The sequence below is a fragment of the Pipistrellus hanaki genome (genome assembly GCF_964339955.1).
Source record: "Pipistrellus hanaki genome assembly, chromosome: 16".
In the NCBI taxonomy this organism is placed as follows: domain Eukaryota; kingdom Metazoa; phylum Chordata; class Mammalia; order Chiroptera; family Vespertilionidae; genus Pipistrellus; species Pipistrellus hanaki.
The window spans coordinates 47428429-47445475 of record NC_140518.1 but is presented as its reverse complement, the minus strand read 5'-3'; the positions used below and the strand labels follow the sequence as shown (position 1 = coordinate 47445475).

Here is a 17047-nt window from a genome sequence, read left to right as displayed (position 1 = left end):
CTACTTGGTCAAAACTGCCCTTCCCTGCCAGCCATCTGTGGCAGCCATCTTTGAGCACATGGTGGTGGCCATCTTGTTCAATTTGTTCAATTTGCATATTACTCTTTTATTATATAGGATTATATAGGATGTGATTCACAGATATTTTCTCCCATTCTCCCAAAAAGGATTGCCTTTTTACTCTGTTGATAGTGTCCCTAAATGCACCAAAGTATTTAATTTTACAAAGTCCAATTTATCCCACTTTTTCTTGTTGCTTTGCTTATATTGTCATATCCAGCCATTGTCAAATCCAATGTTATGAAGCCATTGCCCTTGGTCTTCTAAGAGTTTTATTGTTTTGCTCTTAGGTTTAGGTCTCTGATCTGGTTGAGTTATTGCTGTGTATGGTGGGCACTTGGTTCTTGTGGAATTCTGTTTCCATGCTGGTTGGGTGGAGCAAGGAGGTCGTAAATGATTCTTCTGTTTGTTCTTGACCCGGTCTTAGGGTGAGATAGGCCTTGCCTGGGTGGTGATGGCTTCCCAAGGCAACTCCCCTGGCGGACACCCTTTGCCATTTAGTGGGAGCCTGGGTATCTTGCTACCCAGCCAGCAGCCTGGGTCAGCAACAAGTCTGACACAGCAGGTGGGAGAAGGAACTTCTTGGCTTTGGCAGTGAGTAAAAAGGGTCTTTGTTGTGTTCTTTTCTTAAAAAAATAAAAGTTTAGCTGGTCCTGACAGTGCCCCAGGAATGCAGGGAGTTTGTCTAGTCAACAGAATCCCGAATGGGTCCTTTCTGCAGTCTCCCACCAGCTCCACCAGAAACTGGGCATGTCAGTATCGGCCCACTCGCCCTTCTTCCCACAGCTCTGAGGTTGCAGGCCCAGCGTGGGCATTGTGCTGGACACAGCTCCTGTTGCTGCTTGGGATTAGCAAATGCTCCCCGGTGTCATGGATCCTTTCTGCTGAATCCATAGGAGCCCGACTGCTCAGAAAGCCCACCTGCTCTTGGATGGGCCCCAGCGGAATCCTGAAAGAGGGGCTTCTGAGGGGCAGGAGTGGTGTTTCTAGCAGGGGCCACCCTCAGCAGAGCTTAGCTCCTCGGGGATGGCCTGCCCATGCTGCTGTGGTCTCTTCCTCCTCCTGGGCCAAGGGTCCCATGCTCAGGCGGGCTGGGAGTTAGAAAACTGGACTCTGTCCTCATGCCTCTCTGGCCTGTTTCCATGACTGGAGTGTGGGGCAGAGGGAGGGTGTCAATAGAGTGTTCCAGTCCTGCAGGGAGGGCAGCTGCAAGTGTCCTTCCCAAAGGAACCTTCGTGGAGCCGCATAGGTTTCCTTCAGGGCCTGATCTGCTGGCCGCCCACCCCCACCCAGTTGTTTTCTATATCTTGCAATATTTTGTTTTATTTTTAAGTGTACAAGCCATTAAGTATATTCACAGGGTTGTACAATCATCACTACCATCTAATTTTAGAATATTTTTATTCCCCCTCCCCCAAAGAAATCCTGTACCCCTTAGTTATCACCCCCAATTCTCCATCAGCCCCCCAAAACCACTAACTAATCTACTTTCTGTTTCTATTGATTTACCTATTTTTGACATTTCATATAAATGGAATTATGCAATATCGCTACACCTACCTCTTGCCTTTCAACTTTATCATCTTCTAGTTGCTAGTGGTGGTGGCTGCAGAGCAGTATCATGAGCCCCTGGAAGTGGAATCCATCTCATGCCCCTCAAACAGTGGGAGATTGTTACTGGCTGTCCTTTCCACATGCATCATCCCACTATTCCCTTGACAGCCATGGGGTTTGGTAAGGTTGGGTATTCCTATTTTATAAATAAAGCATACTTATAAGTAGAATATATATCCTACCTAATAAAAGAGTGATATGCAAATTAACCATCACTCCGCTACACCCACCAGCCATGCCAGCCAGCCAAACAGAGCAAGAATGCAAATAAACCCAACCAAGATGGCTACCTGAAGGGAGGCTTTGGTTTCCCCAGCAACAGAGGAAGCCAAGCTTTCCACACACTCTAGCGGGCCCAGGCCTCCATTCAAGGATACAAAGTTTTAATTATAGAAGGTAAACAAATCCAAACAGAAATGGCAACAGCTTGGATGGAGCAGGAGGCTTGGCTTCGCTCCAGGCTACAAAGTTTCAACTGTAGAAGGTAAGTAATTCCAGATACCAGGGCCTCCAGCCTGCAAACCACCACAGGCCCCTCACCCAGGCTACCCCACGCCCCAAGGGAACCCCACCCTGATCCAGGACACCCTTCAGGGAAAACCAGCTGATCCCTACCCATGCACCAGGCCTCTATCCTATCTAATAAAAGAGTAATATACAGATTGACCATCACTCCAACACACAAGATCAAGATAGCTGTCCCTATGTGGTCAAAGATCCTGCCCCCATGTGGACACAAGATGGCCACTAGGGGAGGGCAGTTGGGGGGACCAGGCCTGCAAGGGAGGGCAGTTGGAGGTGATCAACCCTGCAGGGGAGGGCAGTTAGGGGTAACCAGGCCAGCAGAGGAGGGAAGTTGGGGGCAAACAGGCTGGCAGGGGAGCAGTTAGACACCAATCAGGCTGGCATGGAAATGGTTAGGGTGATCAGGCTGGCAGGCAGAAGAGTTAGGGGCAATCAGGAAGGCAGGCAGGCGAGCACTTGGGAGCCAGCAGTCCTGGATTGTAAGAGGAATGTCCGATTGCCCAAACTCATTGCCGGTGAGGAGTCCCAGATTGGAGAGGGTGCAAGCTGGGCTGAGGGACACCTCTCCACCCCCGTGCAGAATTTCGTGCACTGGGCCTCTAGTATATTATAAGTGAACCTGCAATATAATTTTAGAGGGTTGGTTTGTTCCATATAGCATTCAAAAATATATACTGAAGTTCATTTGGGGCCATGCCAACCTAGCTACATATAGTGAAATCTATACAGTGGTGCCTCACACAACGAACTTAATTCGTTCCAGGAGCAAGCTTGTTATGCGAAAAGTTCGTTATGTGAAACGCGTTTTCCCATAACAATACATGTTAAAAAAAATAATTCGTTCTGTAGCATAAAATATGCTAAGATGACATTAAAAAAATATGCTAAGATGACATATTTTTATTTAGATATATCTAAAAACATAATTTTTAAAAAAAAAAAACACATTTTTTTAATTTTAAGACAGACTAAGTAGAGTCTACCGAATCTTGCACATCTTCATCCATTTTCTGCTTTTTGGCCAATGGTTTCATGAAAAACCTGTCCAAAGTTCGCTGTGCGAGGCGTTCGTTATGCGAGGCACCACTGTATATAGTATAGTTTTATCAAGGACCTCACATAGAGAACAGGTAGGCAGGCTCATAAGTGGACTAGAGGCTACAGGATGAAGTGAGGCAGGAGGTTGGCCTGTTTAGCAAATAGCTGTGGGTCTCCCAGGCCTGTGAACAGGGGCAAGAGGTGAGGCCAAGGTGGCTGAGGGCCCCAAACACAGGGCAGAGAGCTTGGGCTTGAGGCCCTTGGAGCAATTGAGGCAGAGTGTGGTCGGACCCGATCTATACTTGTGAATGGTCTTTCTGGGGCCACTCCTGGTGACTACAGGGAGACCATTGTAAGCAAGGCTGGCGTTGCCCCATTTCCTTTCTGTCTGAATGGTGCTGGGGATCCGAGCGCCGGGCCTGGGGGATTAGTATCCGCAGACTACACCGCTTCTGCCGCAGAACAGATCCCAGGGTGAAGCTCCCAGCTCCCTGATTTAGTTTGGATCAAGGAGGAGTGGGATGAGGAGATTGCGGGCCAGAGATTCATTGCCGGTGAGGAGTCTGGTGCTCCAGAAGACAGATATCCACCCCCACCTTTTCCATCTGCTGGAGTGTGGCCAGGAAGTTAGACTGATCTTCCCAGGGTCTCGAGGGGGAGCCAGCAAGGCCTGGAGAATGTATGCCAGCTGCTTGCCCTTGGATACACTTCTTGGTTTGACCCAGCATTTACAAGAGTCTCCTGTTAGCCATGTTAGGGCCAGCTCTCCAACACACAAGATTGACCATCACTCCAACACATGTGATGTCTAGAGTATCTCCCAGTCCAGCCAGGCCAATCCTCTCATCCCCCTGTCAGCCTCCTTTCTGTCCTGGGGGAGGAGAAAACTGTGCCCTAAGCTTTCTTCCCATCTTCCTGGGGCAAGCATGCAGGCAGAGCACATGGAAGAAATGGTGTTCTTACAGCACCCTGCCGTGGTGGGGAGTGTGTTTGCACTAAGAAACGAGTTGTGTGCAGCTCAGGGTCCTTGCTTCATGGTATTACCTCTAGTCTTGTGACAGCTGTGGAGTGAGGGATTTCTTTATTGTGATAAAATACAAATAACATAGAAATTCACCATTTTAACTACTTTAAAGTATACAGTTCATTGATATCTAGTACATTTATAATGTGCCACCATCACCAATATCTAGCCCAGAACTTTCTCAGCACTCCAGACAGAAATTCCGTGCCCATTAAACAGCCACTGCTCACTCCCACTCCCCACCCACCGCCAACAACCATTAATCTGTTTCTTGCTTGTGGATTTGCCTGTTCTGTGTGCCAGGGACAAGGTGCAGTACTCAGCAAATGCTCCCTAAGGGCCACCTTCCTTCCATAGAGAACTCAGGTTCAGCTTCCTCAGTCCCAAAGACAGGATGTGGGCTCTCCTTGGACTTACTTGAGTGGCCTAGCCAAGCCTCCAGCACAGCGCCCACCAGGCCTGTCTGTAAGGGAGCCTTGGGCACCCTTATCGTTACCTTTGGGGAGGAGAGGGAAGTTGCATTCCTGCCCGGGCCCCATGTGATCCCATTGTGAGCACAAGCTCAGCAAGCCCCTCACTAGATTAGGCCTGGTGGCCTGCCCACTGGTTCTGCCAGTGACCTTGACCATGACTGTGCAAATGGTTGCAAGGACCAGGGAGAGGAGGGGAGGGACAGACTGTTCCACGCGGCTTCACGGGCACCAGGTCCGTTACTCAGCTTAGGTATCTGCAAATCGGGCCTGCCTCCTGTGGCTGTCCACAGGGTGAGTGAGCGTACCTGGAACTCCTTGGTTAGAGCCCTGCCCAGCTGAGTAAGTAATTACTGCGATTCTTGCTGCAAGGGCTTTCACTGAAAAGTAGATTCTTCTTTTTCTTTTTCTTTTTTAAATATATTTTATTGATTTTTTTATAGAGAGGAAGGGAAAGCGACAGAGAGTTAGAAACATCGATCAGCTGCCTCCTGCACACTCCCCATTGGGCATGTGCCTGCAACCAATGTACATGCCCTTGTGGGTATGTGCCCGCATCCAAGGTATACCCCTCGATCGGAATTGAACCTGGGACCCTTGAGTCCGCAGGCCAGTGCTCTCTCCACGGAGCCAAACGGGTCAGGGCTGAAAGGTAGATTCTTCATGCCTTACCTGGAGCGTTTAGAGCCTGCTCCAGACAGTATCAGATGTGCTGGCTGCTGGCACCATTGTTTTTCCTACTCTTTAAGTCAGTTTTGGTGAATAACACAGAATAATACAAAATGCATACATGCAGTAAAAATGTTCCATCATTTTCTTTTAAAAAAATATTTTATTGATTTTTCACAGACAGGAAGAGAGAGGGATAGAGAGTTAGAAACATCGGTGAGAGAGAATCATCGATCAGCTGCCTCTTGTACACCCCCTACTGGGGATGTGCCCGTAACCAATGTACATGTGCCCTTGACCGGAATCGAACCTGGGACCTTCCAGTCCGCAGGCCGATGCTCTATCCACTGACCTAAACCGGTTTCGGCTGTTCCATCATTTTCAATTCACATGTTTGTGCATGCACATATCTGTGTGTTCATCCCAGTATGAAGTGCACAGCTCTCCGTCAGTCGTGGTCAGATGAGTTTGAGAAATACATGAACTATTGCAGCAACTCAGACAGTGGATAGGATTGAGCTTCACCTTGAAAGGTTCTTTCTGACCTTGAGATTTTGTGAGTGGAGTGCTTCTTGCCAAGGGAGGAAGCCTTTGTTTTTGTGGGACTCTTGTTTTCCCACTGAATAGGGAGCAAAATGGACGACTCCCATTCCATCCAGGCCTCGCATATGAGCCGCCCCCAGTTCTAGAAGCACAGCTGCCTGAAGGAAAGCCTCCCCCCCCCACACCCCTCTTGATAGCTCTAAATGGCCCCTCTGTATTTCTGTCCCACTTTCCTCTTCCTTCCCTGGCTCAGAGAAGCTCACCTTCCCAAGCTCCCAGGCTTTTCCCTAGAGCACACCTCCTTGGCCAGGGGTGGCATGGCGGATCCCAAGGTGGTGAAGCTACTGTAGTAGGACTGTCCTAAGCGGGCCTCTGACAGGTGCTGCCTGCAATGGGCAGAGGTTCCCTTGGCCTCCTGAGGGCCAACAGGCAGAGGATCAGTAGGAGGGCTGGTTCTCAGCAGGGTGGTCATATCCCTGGAGGAAGGGCCCAGGTCTTGTGCCCTCCTGCTTGGCCACCTCCTGTTTAAACCATCCACCGCTCTCCAACAGCTCTGCCGTCTTAGTGGTGGAGTGTGGAGGCAGAGGAGGAGGACCAGATTCCCCAGATGGCTGCAGGGCTGTCAGTGTCATTGCTGGGCATGGACGGAACCCATAACTGGCAACAGCAGAGTTGGATGCCTTGAAGACAGCCATCCCTTTTTTGGGAAATGAGCGAGCAAAAGTAGGTAATGCTCAGCCTTGTAGGAGGCCTGGATTTCTAATCTCTGGAGGTGCAGAATGAGGGCAGGGAGATTGCTGGACAGAGCTGGCTTCTCTGCTGACAGCATTGGGGTGAGGGGTTCCCTCTTACTGGATTCTGGTTACAGCCTAGATATTTGCCCTTGCTCTCCCAGCAGGAGGTCTCAGCGTAGCTGGGAAATGGATTGTTAAGGAGCAGTTCTCTCTCCTCAGAGTGCTGAGAATGCCGAGCGGTGCGGCCCCTCATGGACAGAGGTGGGGAGGCCGGAGGCTGTCTGGAGACCCTGGTGGGATCTGCCCCAGCTCTGAGTGCAGGAGGCCAGCTGCGTGCGGAGTAGGGACAAGTAGTGACAGCATTGCCAGTCTCGAAGGCGGTGGGAATCGTCAGTGAGAGGATGGGAGGGGCCAGGGTACAGCATGGGAGCACACACATACAGCAGACGCATCATGCGTGCTGCTGGGAGACTTGGGCACCATTCCATGGCAGGTGCCAGTGCTCTTCTTTCGTTTCGGACTGGTTCACTTTCTGCTCCTCTAGTGTAAGAGGACTAGATGGTGCCTGCTCTGTAAGTAATATTTAAGGAGGCACGAAGAGGTTGTAATTGTGAATCCTGACACCTCTGTCGTAAATATTCATTCCTTCAGTCTTGGTTGGTATGCCTTTGCCTTTTATTGGCACTTCTGGAAGAAGGGAGAGCCCTCATTTACATACTGAGGCCCACCGAGTCTGGCAGTGTTATTGGGGAGAGTCCCGTGACCCCATCCAGCTTCAGGGCCAGCCTCAGGGCCGGCTGGGAAATCTTGTCTATAGCTGGTGGCCATGTCCCCCGGGAAAACAATTACTGGCAAGAGGGGATGGCGAGTCTAGTTTGGTAAGTTCGAGCCCGGAACATAGCATTTAAAGAGGGGTGTATGCCTCCCAGGGGCCCACTAGATCAGCAGTTGCCAACCGGTGGTCTGTGGACCACTGGTGGTCCGTGAGGTCTGAAAGGTTGGCGACCACTGCACTAGATGGTCCTGAAAAAAAGGAAATTAGAGTTTCTTTTGACGTTTTATTGTCCCCATTTAACTTGCCTGTGAGTATGATACATGTGTTACAGTTTTAAGTTATTGGTTCTATGGGTCAGACAGATAATTTATCTAATCTGTGCCTCTGTGTCAGAGGGATGCATCCCAGCAGCGTTGTGAGATCCAGGCCAGGGGTTAGGGTGGACAGCGAGGCCAAGTGAGGAAGTTGTGTGGGAAAGCCCCTCTGCCAACCCCTCTCCACTCTGCTCTCACTCCTGGCTCATTCCAGAAACGAGGCCGTGCCATGCTCACACCTCACAGCTCCCGGCCTAATCCTCACAGTGGTCCACGGCACCAGTGGCCTTTCCTCACTGCAAGAGGCCCCACCTCAGAGACACTGAGCCTTGTCAGTGCTAGCAAGAGCATGCACTTCAGGGGAGGTGGAGGGGGCAGAGCTCTCAGAGGACAGAGGCTGCTACCCTTAGTTTGCCCAAAGAGAGCATGATGCCAGAGAAGGCATGGGGTTAGAACTTGCAAAGAGAGAAGGGGTTGGAGCCAGAGCCAGGAGTTGGGAATGCTGGGAGGACCATGCAGGCTCCGCCCCGGACTGGGTACTGTGTTCTTGTGGCTGTGGAACAGCTATCACTGGGGAGGGGAGCCCAGGCCTTAGGTGTATGTGGTTCCCTCCAGCCAAAGGCAGATGGGTGGGTCCCAGGCCACCTTCTTTGCCCTCTGCTCCTAAGGACCCCCAAGACCCCCCTGTTTGGTTACAGGACATCCCACCAAGCTCCTCTTTGCAGCCCAAGGACCCTGCAGGAATGCCTGGGAGAAGTACTGTGAGGTTGTGTCCCTCCTGAGAGCACTTGCTCTATGTGGTTTTGGCCCACCCTTAGAAGAGGGAATCTTGCTCCTCCTCCTGTCCGAACCTGGGGGTCATTTCTGAGGCAGGGTGTTCTTTGAACACAGCCGAGGGTGAAAGCTCTTTCCCACCTGAAGGTGGAGGCCTCCCTGCAAGCTCATGGCCGGTCCTCTGGCCTGACCTCCTCCATCCTGAGCTGGACCCAAGGGTGATTGGCTGAGCCAGGGGCCAGAAAGGCGATGGGGACTGGGGAGCTGACTCCTTCCACCTCCTAAGGGCCAGAGAGTGGGCAGCCGAGTCAGAGCAAGGGTTCTGGGAGCCCAGGCCAGCCCTAGTGATGAGGGCGGTGGCAGTGGTCAGAGGAGCTCCTAGGCAGCCTGGAGAGCTACAGGGAGAGCACCTGAGCTCAGGCCGGAGCCCCGGGAACTCCACCTTCCTTCCGGTAGACACACAGGGACTGTTTCCAGTTGCAGGCAGTCCCCCAGTCCCAGCGTCCTGACCCTCAGACCAGGCCCTTCCCTGACCCTGGCTCAGGGAGCTCCCAGCTGGGTGGGCAGGACCTCCTCGGAGCTCCAGCAGGGAGGCTCACGGTGAAGCAACCCCAGATGGCTGCCATTGCCTTCTGCTCACTGCTGTCTCACCAGGAACTGGGCTGGGGGTATGCCAAACTCTTGGGGCCACTCAGTGGAGAAACTGGCAGCTGTCCTGGAGCCCCCAACAACCATTTCAGTTTCTGAGCCATGGCAACCTGTCTCCTTTCCCAAAGCTTCATCATGTGGGGGGAATGAGAGGCCACAGGGTGCGGGGCTGACATCATCTTAGGAAGGACCTCTCAGTTAACTTTTCACCTCAGGAGGGATTTTTAAAGCCCTCTTTTCTTGTTTTTTTTTTTTTTGTTTTTTTTTTTTTTGTTTTCTGTCCCTAATTTCAATGTCTAACCACTTTGCTATCAGAAAAGGAGAAGTTGTTATTTGTTGTTAGGCACTGGGCAGCCCCTCACGGCATTCCTGGATGTGGTGGTGGTGCACGTGCCTCTGGCGGCCTTGGCCTCGCAGCCCCATAGCCTACCTTCAAGGATGTGGCTTCCTTCTGGCCCCATTCTTGCCTCTAAAAATAACCTTGCTATTTTGAAGCCACCTGCTCTAGAGCTTTTCTCACTGCTTTCTCGGATAAGTAACCCCTCTAAGATGAGGTCTTAGCTGCTTCTGCCATCCCAACTGTGACCTCAGGGAGTGGTCTCCTTCCTGCCTCCCCTCCCCAATGCTAGCTGGGATATTGTTTTCCAGCAAGAAAGGAGTGTTCAGTGGGGTATCCTCTGAGAAGAGCAGGCCTGTCACCCTCCTTCTGGGGGGGAGGGGAGAGCAGCTAGGACAGGTAAGAAGTGGAGCTCCAAGGGCCAGGGTGAGGCAGAGCCCCTGTGCCTCTTGTCGGGTTCATGCAGCTGCCAGAGGTGCAGGTGCCTGTCATGAAGCCACAGGTCGGAATGAGCCTGGGGATGTGGGGATGGTCTGTGCTGCCTTCCTGTGCCCCCTTAGAGCTGGCCCTGAGTGTCCCTACCTCATCTTCTTGCAGCCCACAACCCTCCCTCAGGGCACCATCAACATGAACCAGTGCACAGACGTGGTGGACGGAGAGGGCCGGACAGGCCAGAAGTTCTCCCTGTGTATTCTGACCCCTGAGAAGGAGCATTTCATCCGGGCAGAGACCAAGGAGATCATCAGCGGGTGAGTCTGCTCTGTGCATTGTGGGAGGTGGTGCTCCCTGCCCACCAGCAGGTCCCTAGCCCGGGTCCCTTCGGCATAAATGAGCAGCGTTTCCATCACTTCCTTCCTTTAGTGAGTTCACTCCTCTGAGCTGCTTTCTCTATTCCCTGCGTTACTGTGTGCCCACTCCACCCCCATTGCCTTTACTTCATCTGTGTCTACACGTACACCACGCGCGCCCCCCCCCCCCCCCCCCAGTCCTGCTGACTCAGGCCTTCCTCTGCTGGCACTGCCCTGGTTCTGGGGCTGCCACATCTTCCCAAGCCTCTCACTGGCCTCCTCTGTTCTCACACCCTGCCTTCTGTCACTCCACCACCAGAGCTCAGTCCCCAAAACACTGTCACCTTCCTCTCTCCTACCTGAAACCCCATCACCTGGAGATCAAGTCCAAGTTCTTGGACTGCCCTGCGGTTCCTTCCCAGCTTCCAGCCTCACTCTCACCGCCCTCAGCCTGAGTGCTTGTTGCTGTATATTTCTCAACTGTCCGCACCTCTGTGCCTTCACTCTGGCCCTTCCCTCAGTCTGAAACAACCCCTGGACTTCCAGGCTGTTAAAGTCAGCCTGAGTGTTCCCTCTGCCAGGAAGCCCTCCCCAGGAAGGTGCTCGGCTCCCTCTGCTGGCCCTTATGGAAGATGGGGATGGTCTGTGTACATGGCTGGCTTCCTCAGCCAGTGGCGGGCTCTCTGGCTCACTCCTCGCGCTCACACCGAGTCCCCAGTGCTGCTGTGTGCCCTGGCTACTTTGTCCAAGTGGAAGGAGCAGAAAGACTCTGGGTCGTCCCACTCCCCTGAGCACACTCTATGCAGAGGCTTAGGGGAAACTCTAGGAAGGGGAAGGGGAGCCCACGGCCGAGAGGGGCTGAGCCCCTGCTCCTGAACCCGCGCAGCGCTGCCTGCCCGGCTCCCCTCTAACGGCATCTGCTGTCAGCTCTGGAAGGCCCAGCCACATGTGGTACATGCACAGCGAGCATACGTGGCCGGAGCTCAGGTATGTGGTCTTGGAGAATCCTGCTCACCCTTTAAGGTAGAAGGAAGCAGGTGAGGCTGAGAAGGCTTTTGGAGGAGTAAATCTGGGACTTGGGGGGACGAGGCTGATTACTGCAAAATAGCCGGACTAGAAAGTGAAGCCTTTGGGTTCAGCCGCTGGACGACTTCTGGGTCTGCGTGGGCTTCAGAGTCTCAGCTTTAGCCTGGCCAAGGCTGCTGCTGGGAGAAACAAGGGCCAGGTTCAGATCTACACGTGGTAGGCGGGGAGCAGAAGGACCAGATGGCCCTCTGCTGGGGGTGCCAGCTCCCCCCAAATCCTCCTCCCCTGGAGAGAGGCAGGTTTGCATTTCTAACCCCTCAGGCAAACAGGAGGACACTATGGCCCTCTGCTTCCTGTATTTAACCCTACAGCCATACAATTTAAGGGTGTAAAGGGCTTTTACAGATCTCGTTACAGTTGGGAGACTGAGGCTCTGGGAATAGGGAGCCTAAGGGCATCTTCCAGGTATAAGTGACAATATGGGGTTGTTTGCACTTCCTGGTTCACACTTGCTCTTGTCTGGCAGGCACACCTGAGCCAGGGTTCCACTGCCCTACTGGATTCCTTGGGAGATCTAGCCCCTCCCGTGGGAGCTGGGTTCCAGAGGTGGGTTGAGATGATAGGCAGGATGAGAAAAGGGGCTGTCGGAGGTCTTCAGGGTAGGCGGGGAGTGTGAGTTGGGGAGCAGGTCAGTGAGGTAGTAGTGTGCCACATGGCATTGGGATGATGACAGTGTCTGGCATTTGATCGCATCTCTGGCAGGCAGCCTACGTTCTGCTGTCAGACACTTGGCAGAGGTCAGGGGTCCTTGGCCCTGCCCTGAGCCACTCTCCCTCGGTCACTCTGTCTGTGTGTATGGGGCTTGCCATTTCCATGCAGCTTGGGTAGCCAAGGTAAATTGGGATCTCAGACCCAACTCTCATATGGTGGGAGGAATGCCCACACCAGCAAACTATGCCTGGACACCAGCACAGTGTCCAAGAGTTTATGTCTCTTCTGACACATCTGCCTGTGGATAGATAGCATCTGACCCCACAGGGTGAGGGCTCAGTCCCACAAGACTGCTCCCCACCCACCACACTCCACCACCTGCTATACATGGAGGGTCCCACAACCCTTGGACTCACTAAATTATACTTATTACCAAGAATAGTAAAGGATCCCCGGCAAAAGCCAGATGTGTAGGGCGAGGTCTCACACAACAGCACTTCTGTCCTCGTGGAGCTTGGAACCCACATGGCAGCGTGGAACCCGTTATGGCTCCCAGCCGGCAAGCTCTCTGAACCCTGTCCTTTTGAGGTGATGAAGACCATTCATAGGCCTGTTCTAGTTATTGATTCAACCTCCGGCCCTCCCCCCTCCAAAAAAGATGGGGGTATGAGACTGAAAGTTCCAACTCGCTAATCATGTGGCTGGTTCTCCTGACAGCCAGGCCCATCCATAGGTGCTTCCCAGGGTCGCTCACTAACCACACAAGGTGCCTTTAGCCCTCTCACATAGGAAAGTCCACGGGTTTTGAGAGTGCTGAGCTAGGCATTGTGGACATAAACCACCTACACATGAGAAATCGGTCTTCGTCATCTGAGTGACCAAATACACATTTGTTATAAATCACAGTGATGCACAAGGTCATTTCGGGACCACAGCACCCGGCGTGTATGCCCTCAGGGTCCCCAGTGTAGCCATTTGTACGCCATAAGCACCTACAGACACAAGCGGCGGACCTTTACCAATTAAACTCAAAATATTGTGGCAGTTAACTGGGTAGACTGGTCAGTCCTAAGAGCAGGGGCCTTGGGAGGTGGCTTAGTGGCATACCCAGAGCCAAAATAACTCATGTGACTGCCTTTCCCCTTCAGGTCCTAGGCCTGCCCTCTCCTTCTTGTCCAGTGGGCAGGACTCTCTGCACAGCAGCCTACCCCAACCCCGCAGTCCTTCTGGACTGGGGGCAGCAGCTTCATCTTTCCCACCCACCGGGACACTCAGGTCTCCTTTAGAGTCAGGTGGGCGTGTGCCTGGAAATGGACTTTGGCACCATCTTCTCTCCCTTCTCTGCCTCTCTCTTTCCAGAAGAACCCTCTTCCCTTGCTTCTTCTCTGCCTCTGGGTCCTATGAGGGCTCCTTTGCTGAGTAACGTCATCTGTCGGCTTGGGGCCCTACAATTGGCCTAAGCTCTGGGGTCCCTAAAGAGGTGCAGACACTTCTGGCCGGCGAGGGGAGCCAATGGCCCTTCAGCTCTTCCCGGGCCTCCTCGGAGGTGGGGCCTCCTGAACACCTGAGGCAGCAGGTCTTGCCTGGGCTGGATGGAGGGTGGTCATTCTCCCCCAGTTTCCTCATGCTGGAGGGACCTCTAGGGTGTTTGAGGCACTGTTCACACAGCTCTTTTAGGGGTGGGACTGACTTAGGTGGGGACGGGCAAGGTGGGGAGAGGCAGGGTTAGGGTGTTAGGGTTCCCGTTCCTCTGTGCCCTCCAGCTGGGCTGCGTCAGGACTTTCTCTTCTCACCTGTCCCTGCCTTTGAAGTTGGGGACCACCTATGTCCCTGGTGCCCACATCCACCACTAATCCCATGTCCACATTCACCCGTCACCTCTCTTTCCTGGATATATTTAACATTCACAGCCTATCTGGTTAATGTTAGACACATTAGCCTCCTGGGCTTCCCTGAGAAATCTGAGTGCAGAGAACATATCTCATCGTTTGTTTCAGGGCCAGGTATCTATCAACCTCTTGTCACAGCACCACCAACCGGGGACTGAGGTGCCCGTGACCCTGGCCACCCTCACTGTGTGCTCACCTGAGTCTGCCTCGTTCGTGTTGGCAGGAGCTGCAGGCGCTCCTTTTATAATAGTCAGCAGTGCCACCACGGTGCCCACCTCTTCTTCCTCAGGCCCTGTCCTGCAAGGCTCACACTTGCCCAGCTCCATGGTGTGGCGAGTTGACAGCAGCTAGGCCAGTGAGCAGGGGCTCAGTGCACCCCAAAGGGCCTGCACCTGCCTGCCATGTTCCTGCACTGCACTCAGCGGTTCTGAGCTGCCGCTCCTCCCTCCTGGGCTCAGCTGTAAGAGGGCCTTAGAGTTGCCCCAAAGAGCTTTCAGCCCCTGGGCAGCCTAGAAACCCCACAAGCCTGTTAGCTGCTAGGTTACCTGAGTGAGGCCCTTTGAGAGTCTGCCTCTGCTGGCTTTGGAGCTCCCAGAAAAGTGACCTGCAGGGCCTGTGCCTCAGGCTCGAGGGCACAGGCAATGTGGATTCTCTCAACAAATCAGCCTGCTCTAGACTGAGTTGGGGAGAGGGGAGTCCCTCAGCTCAGGTGCTGTGATTCCTCACAGCCCAGCCCAAGCCCACTCTCCTGGCAGCAGCACACCTCCCAGAAGGCCGCTGACTTGACCAGCCTCCCAGCACCTCAAATTAAAGAAGTACCTCTGAGTGCCGAGAGACCAGCTCTTCCCCCCACCCCAGGCTTGGGGTACCAGTTGTCACAGCAGCCTCCAGCCAAGTGCTGCCAGTGCAGACGCCTCCACAACCCGGCCCCTGTCACAGGCTGCTAGCAGACTTAGCACAGACCCCAGTGTTCTGGGAGGAAGTGGGCCAGTTTCCTCTGGTGCCATCCCCGCCAGTTCTCCTCACCTCCGTTCCTCTTGCCCCCCTTCCCCAACCCTCCCAAATGTTGCAAAGCTCCAATGAGACAACCGTGGTCACACCGTGGCCTAAGCTAGGCCCTGGTTTCGAAGATAACGGCTGAAACTTAGAGGGCTGGGAGCCATACAAGGTGTGGTTAGAGTGGAGCCGATCAAGATCTAAGCCCTCTGTCCTTCCTACGCTCTCCTGCTCCCTTTCTTGATGCTGCTCCAGAGTGGACTTTTTAGCGTGTGGGCCCTGCTGTGGGTCCCTTGACAGCCCTGTCAGGCTTCACCAAAGCCGAGGGGCCCAGCGCCCTCACTGTAGAGGTGGGGCCAGAAGTGATTAAATGGTCTAGGAGGCCAGTGACCTGATGTGAGGAACTTCGGTTGCTTTAAGAACCGTGAGCGGCCTGCAGTAGTAACAAGGTTGCTAACCAAATCCATTCTAGAGGACAGTCCGAGATCCAGGTCTAAGCACTGAAGGGAGGGGAGTGATGGAAACAGTGACGTGCGCTGCACTCTGAGGCCAGTGGCCAGGCCTGCCGCTCTGCCACGGCGGCGCTCTCGTCCTCCCTGGGCCACCTGCACCATGGCCATTGCAGGGTCAGCACCTGAGCCTGGTCCTCGTGGTCTGCTTGTGCTGGGCTGCACTGCTGGCACTCTTTGCCCCTGACCTGCTAGTGCCTGACCCTGTTCAGGAGGCCTGGCCACTGAGAGGAGCATGGGACCTGCTTGGGCCACTCAACAAGGCAGGGTCCTCATCTCCGAGAACAGTGGTCTGACCGCTCTCTTCTCTTTTCTCCCCAGATGGCTAGAGATGCTCATGGTCTATCCCAGGACCAACAAGCAGAACCAGAAGAAGAAGCGGAAAGTGGAGCCTCCCACGCCACAGGTAGGCAGTGCATTTGCCAGGTGGCCTCTCCCCAGCAGAGCTGGGAAGTGGGAGGGCTTGGGGACCCAGCCTAAACCTGGGGGTGGAGGAAGGAGTCGGGTCAGGGCTGAGGCGGTCGTCAGCCCAGCCTGTCTCCCTCCTTCCTTCTGATGACCCAGGGCTCCTCTCTGAGCCACAGTAGGACCACTACAGGGACAGGGCGGCCTGCTTGTGTGCACGGGGCTTCCCCAGGAGCTCCCAGCCAGGAGGCATGTCCCTTCTCCTGGCTGTCCTGCCTGCTGCTGGGAACAGAGAGCATGCTGGGAGGGGCTGCTTGCCACACAACATTCCTCATGGCCTCAGCTCAGTTCCACTTTCCATAGAGAGAGGACCCTGAAGACATAGGCTGGGAAGGGGGGCTGGGCCGTAAGGCCCTGGCCAAGTGAGGGGCTCTCAGGGGACCTTACTCCTGCTCTGGGCTTTGACCATAAATGGGAAAAACTGACGCTAGCCCTGATTTCTGTGCCACTGCCCCATTCCCATGTGACCGGCGTGGGAGGGGCTGGGTGTCTTACCAGTTCCAGTCCTTCCGTAGAGGTCACTTTCCTCCTCCTTTCCTCCCTCCCATCTACAGGGGCTCAGAGTACCAGAAGGCGGTTTGCAACTCCATGCCATGCTCCACACTCTTGGGGCCCTGGGTAGCAAATTAACCTTCCTGAGCCTCTGTGAATGGATTTGCAAATGAGCCTCTTGAAGTCTAGTTAGACTACTATTGTAACCAGGAAAGTAAACACTGGGCCCGTTTGAGGTGTTCCGTAAGTGTTCTTCTTTTCCTCTCTGCTCCACACCTGACCATTACCAAGTGCTCTTTCTTGCCTTGCCTGATCGAGCCTTACAGTGACCCTGAGAGTGGGCAGGATAGTGAATGGGATCCCTTGGCATCTAGCAAGGCTCAGAGCCTGGCAGAGAGCCAGCCCATGGGAGAACCAGGCCACCCCTGAGGTTAGTAGGCCTCATTATCTGCTCTCTGCTTCACCGAGTGACAGAAGTCGGCCTGGGCCAGGACCAGGAGGTGTGTGCTGCCTGGGTCCCTTTCTCTTCCCTCATCCCCACACCTGGTGGGTTCCTCCGAACATGCATGTCCTGGTTTCCTGCTGATGGCGTGCACTGGGGCCTGCCCTCCATTCGTCCTCCCCAAGGGATCCCTCCTAGAAGTAA

The 17047-nt window shown here is 53.8% G+C and overlaps 2 protein-coding genes across 9 annotated transcripts in view; one reads left to right on the top strand and one right to left on the bottom strand.

The window, feature by feature from the left end:
• The window catches only part of SHMT1 (serine hydroxymethyltransferase 1), a 1020383-nt gene that overhangs the window by 32119 nt on the left and 971217 nt on the right, over positions 1-17047 (bottom strand). The gene's annotated exons all lie outside the window — the stretch shown is intronic.
• MPRIP (myosin phosphatase Rho interacting protein) overlaps positions 1-17047 on the top strand; it is a 180495-nt gene that overhangs the window by 84086 nt on the left and 79362 nt on the right. For all 8 annotated transcript variants that reach the window (XM_084861483.1, XM_084861484.1, XM_084861481.1 and 5 more), the window contains exons 4-5: positions 10123-10274; positions 15766-15850. In XM_084861483.1, coding sequence (XP_084717609.1) covers positions 10123-10274; positions 15766-15850 — 237 coding nt within the window. The remainder of the gene's footprint in view (positions 1-10122; positions 10275-15765; positions 15851-17047) is intronic.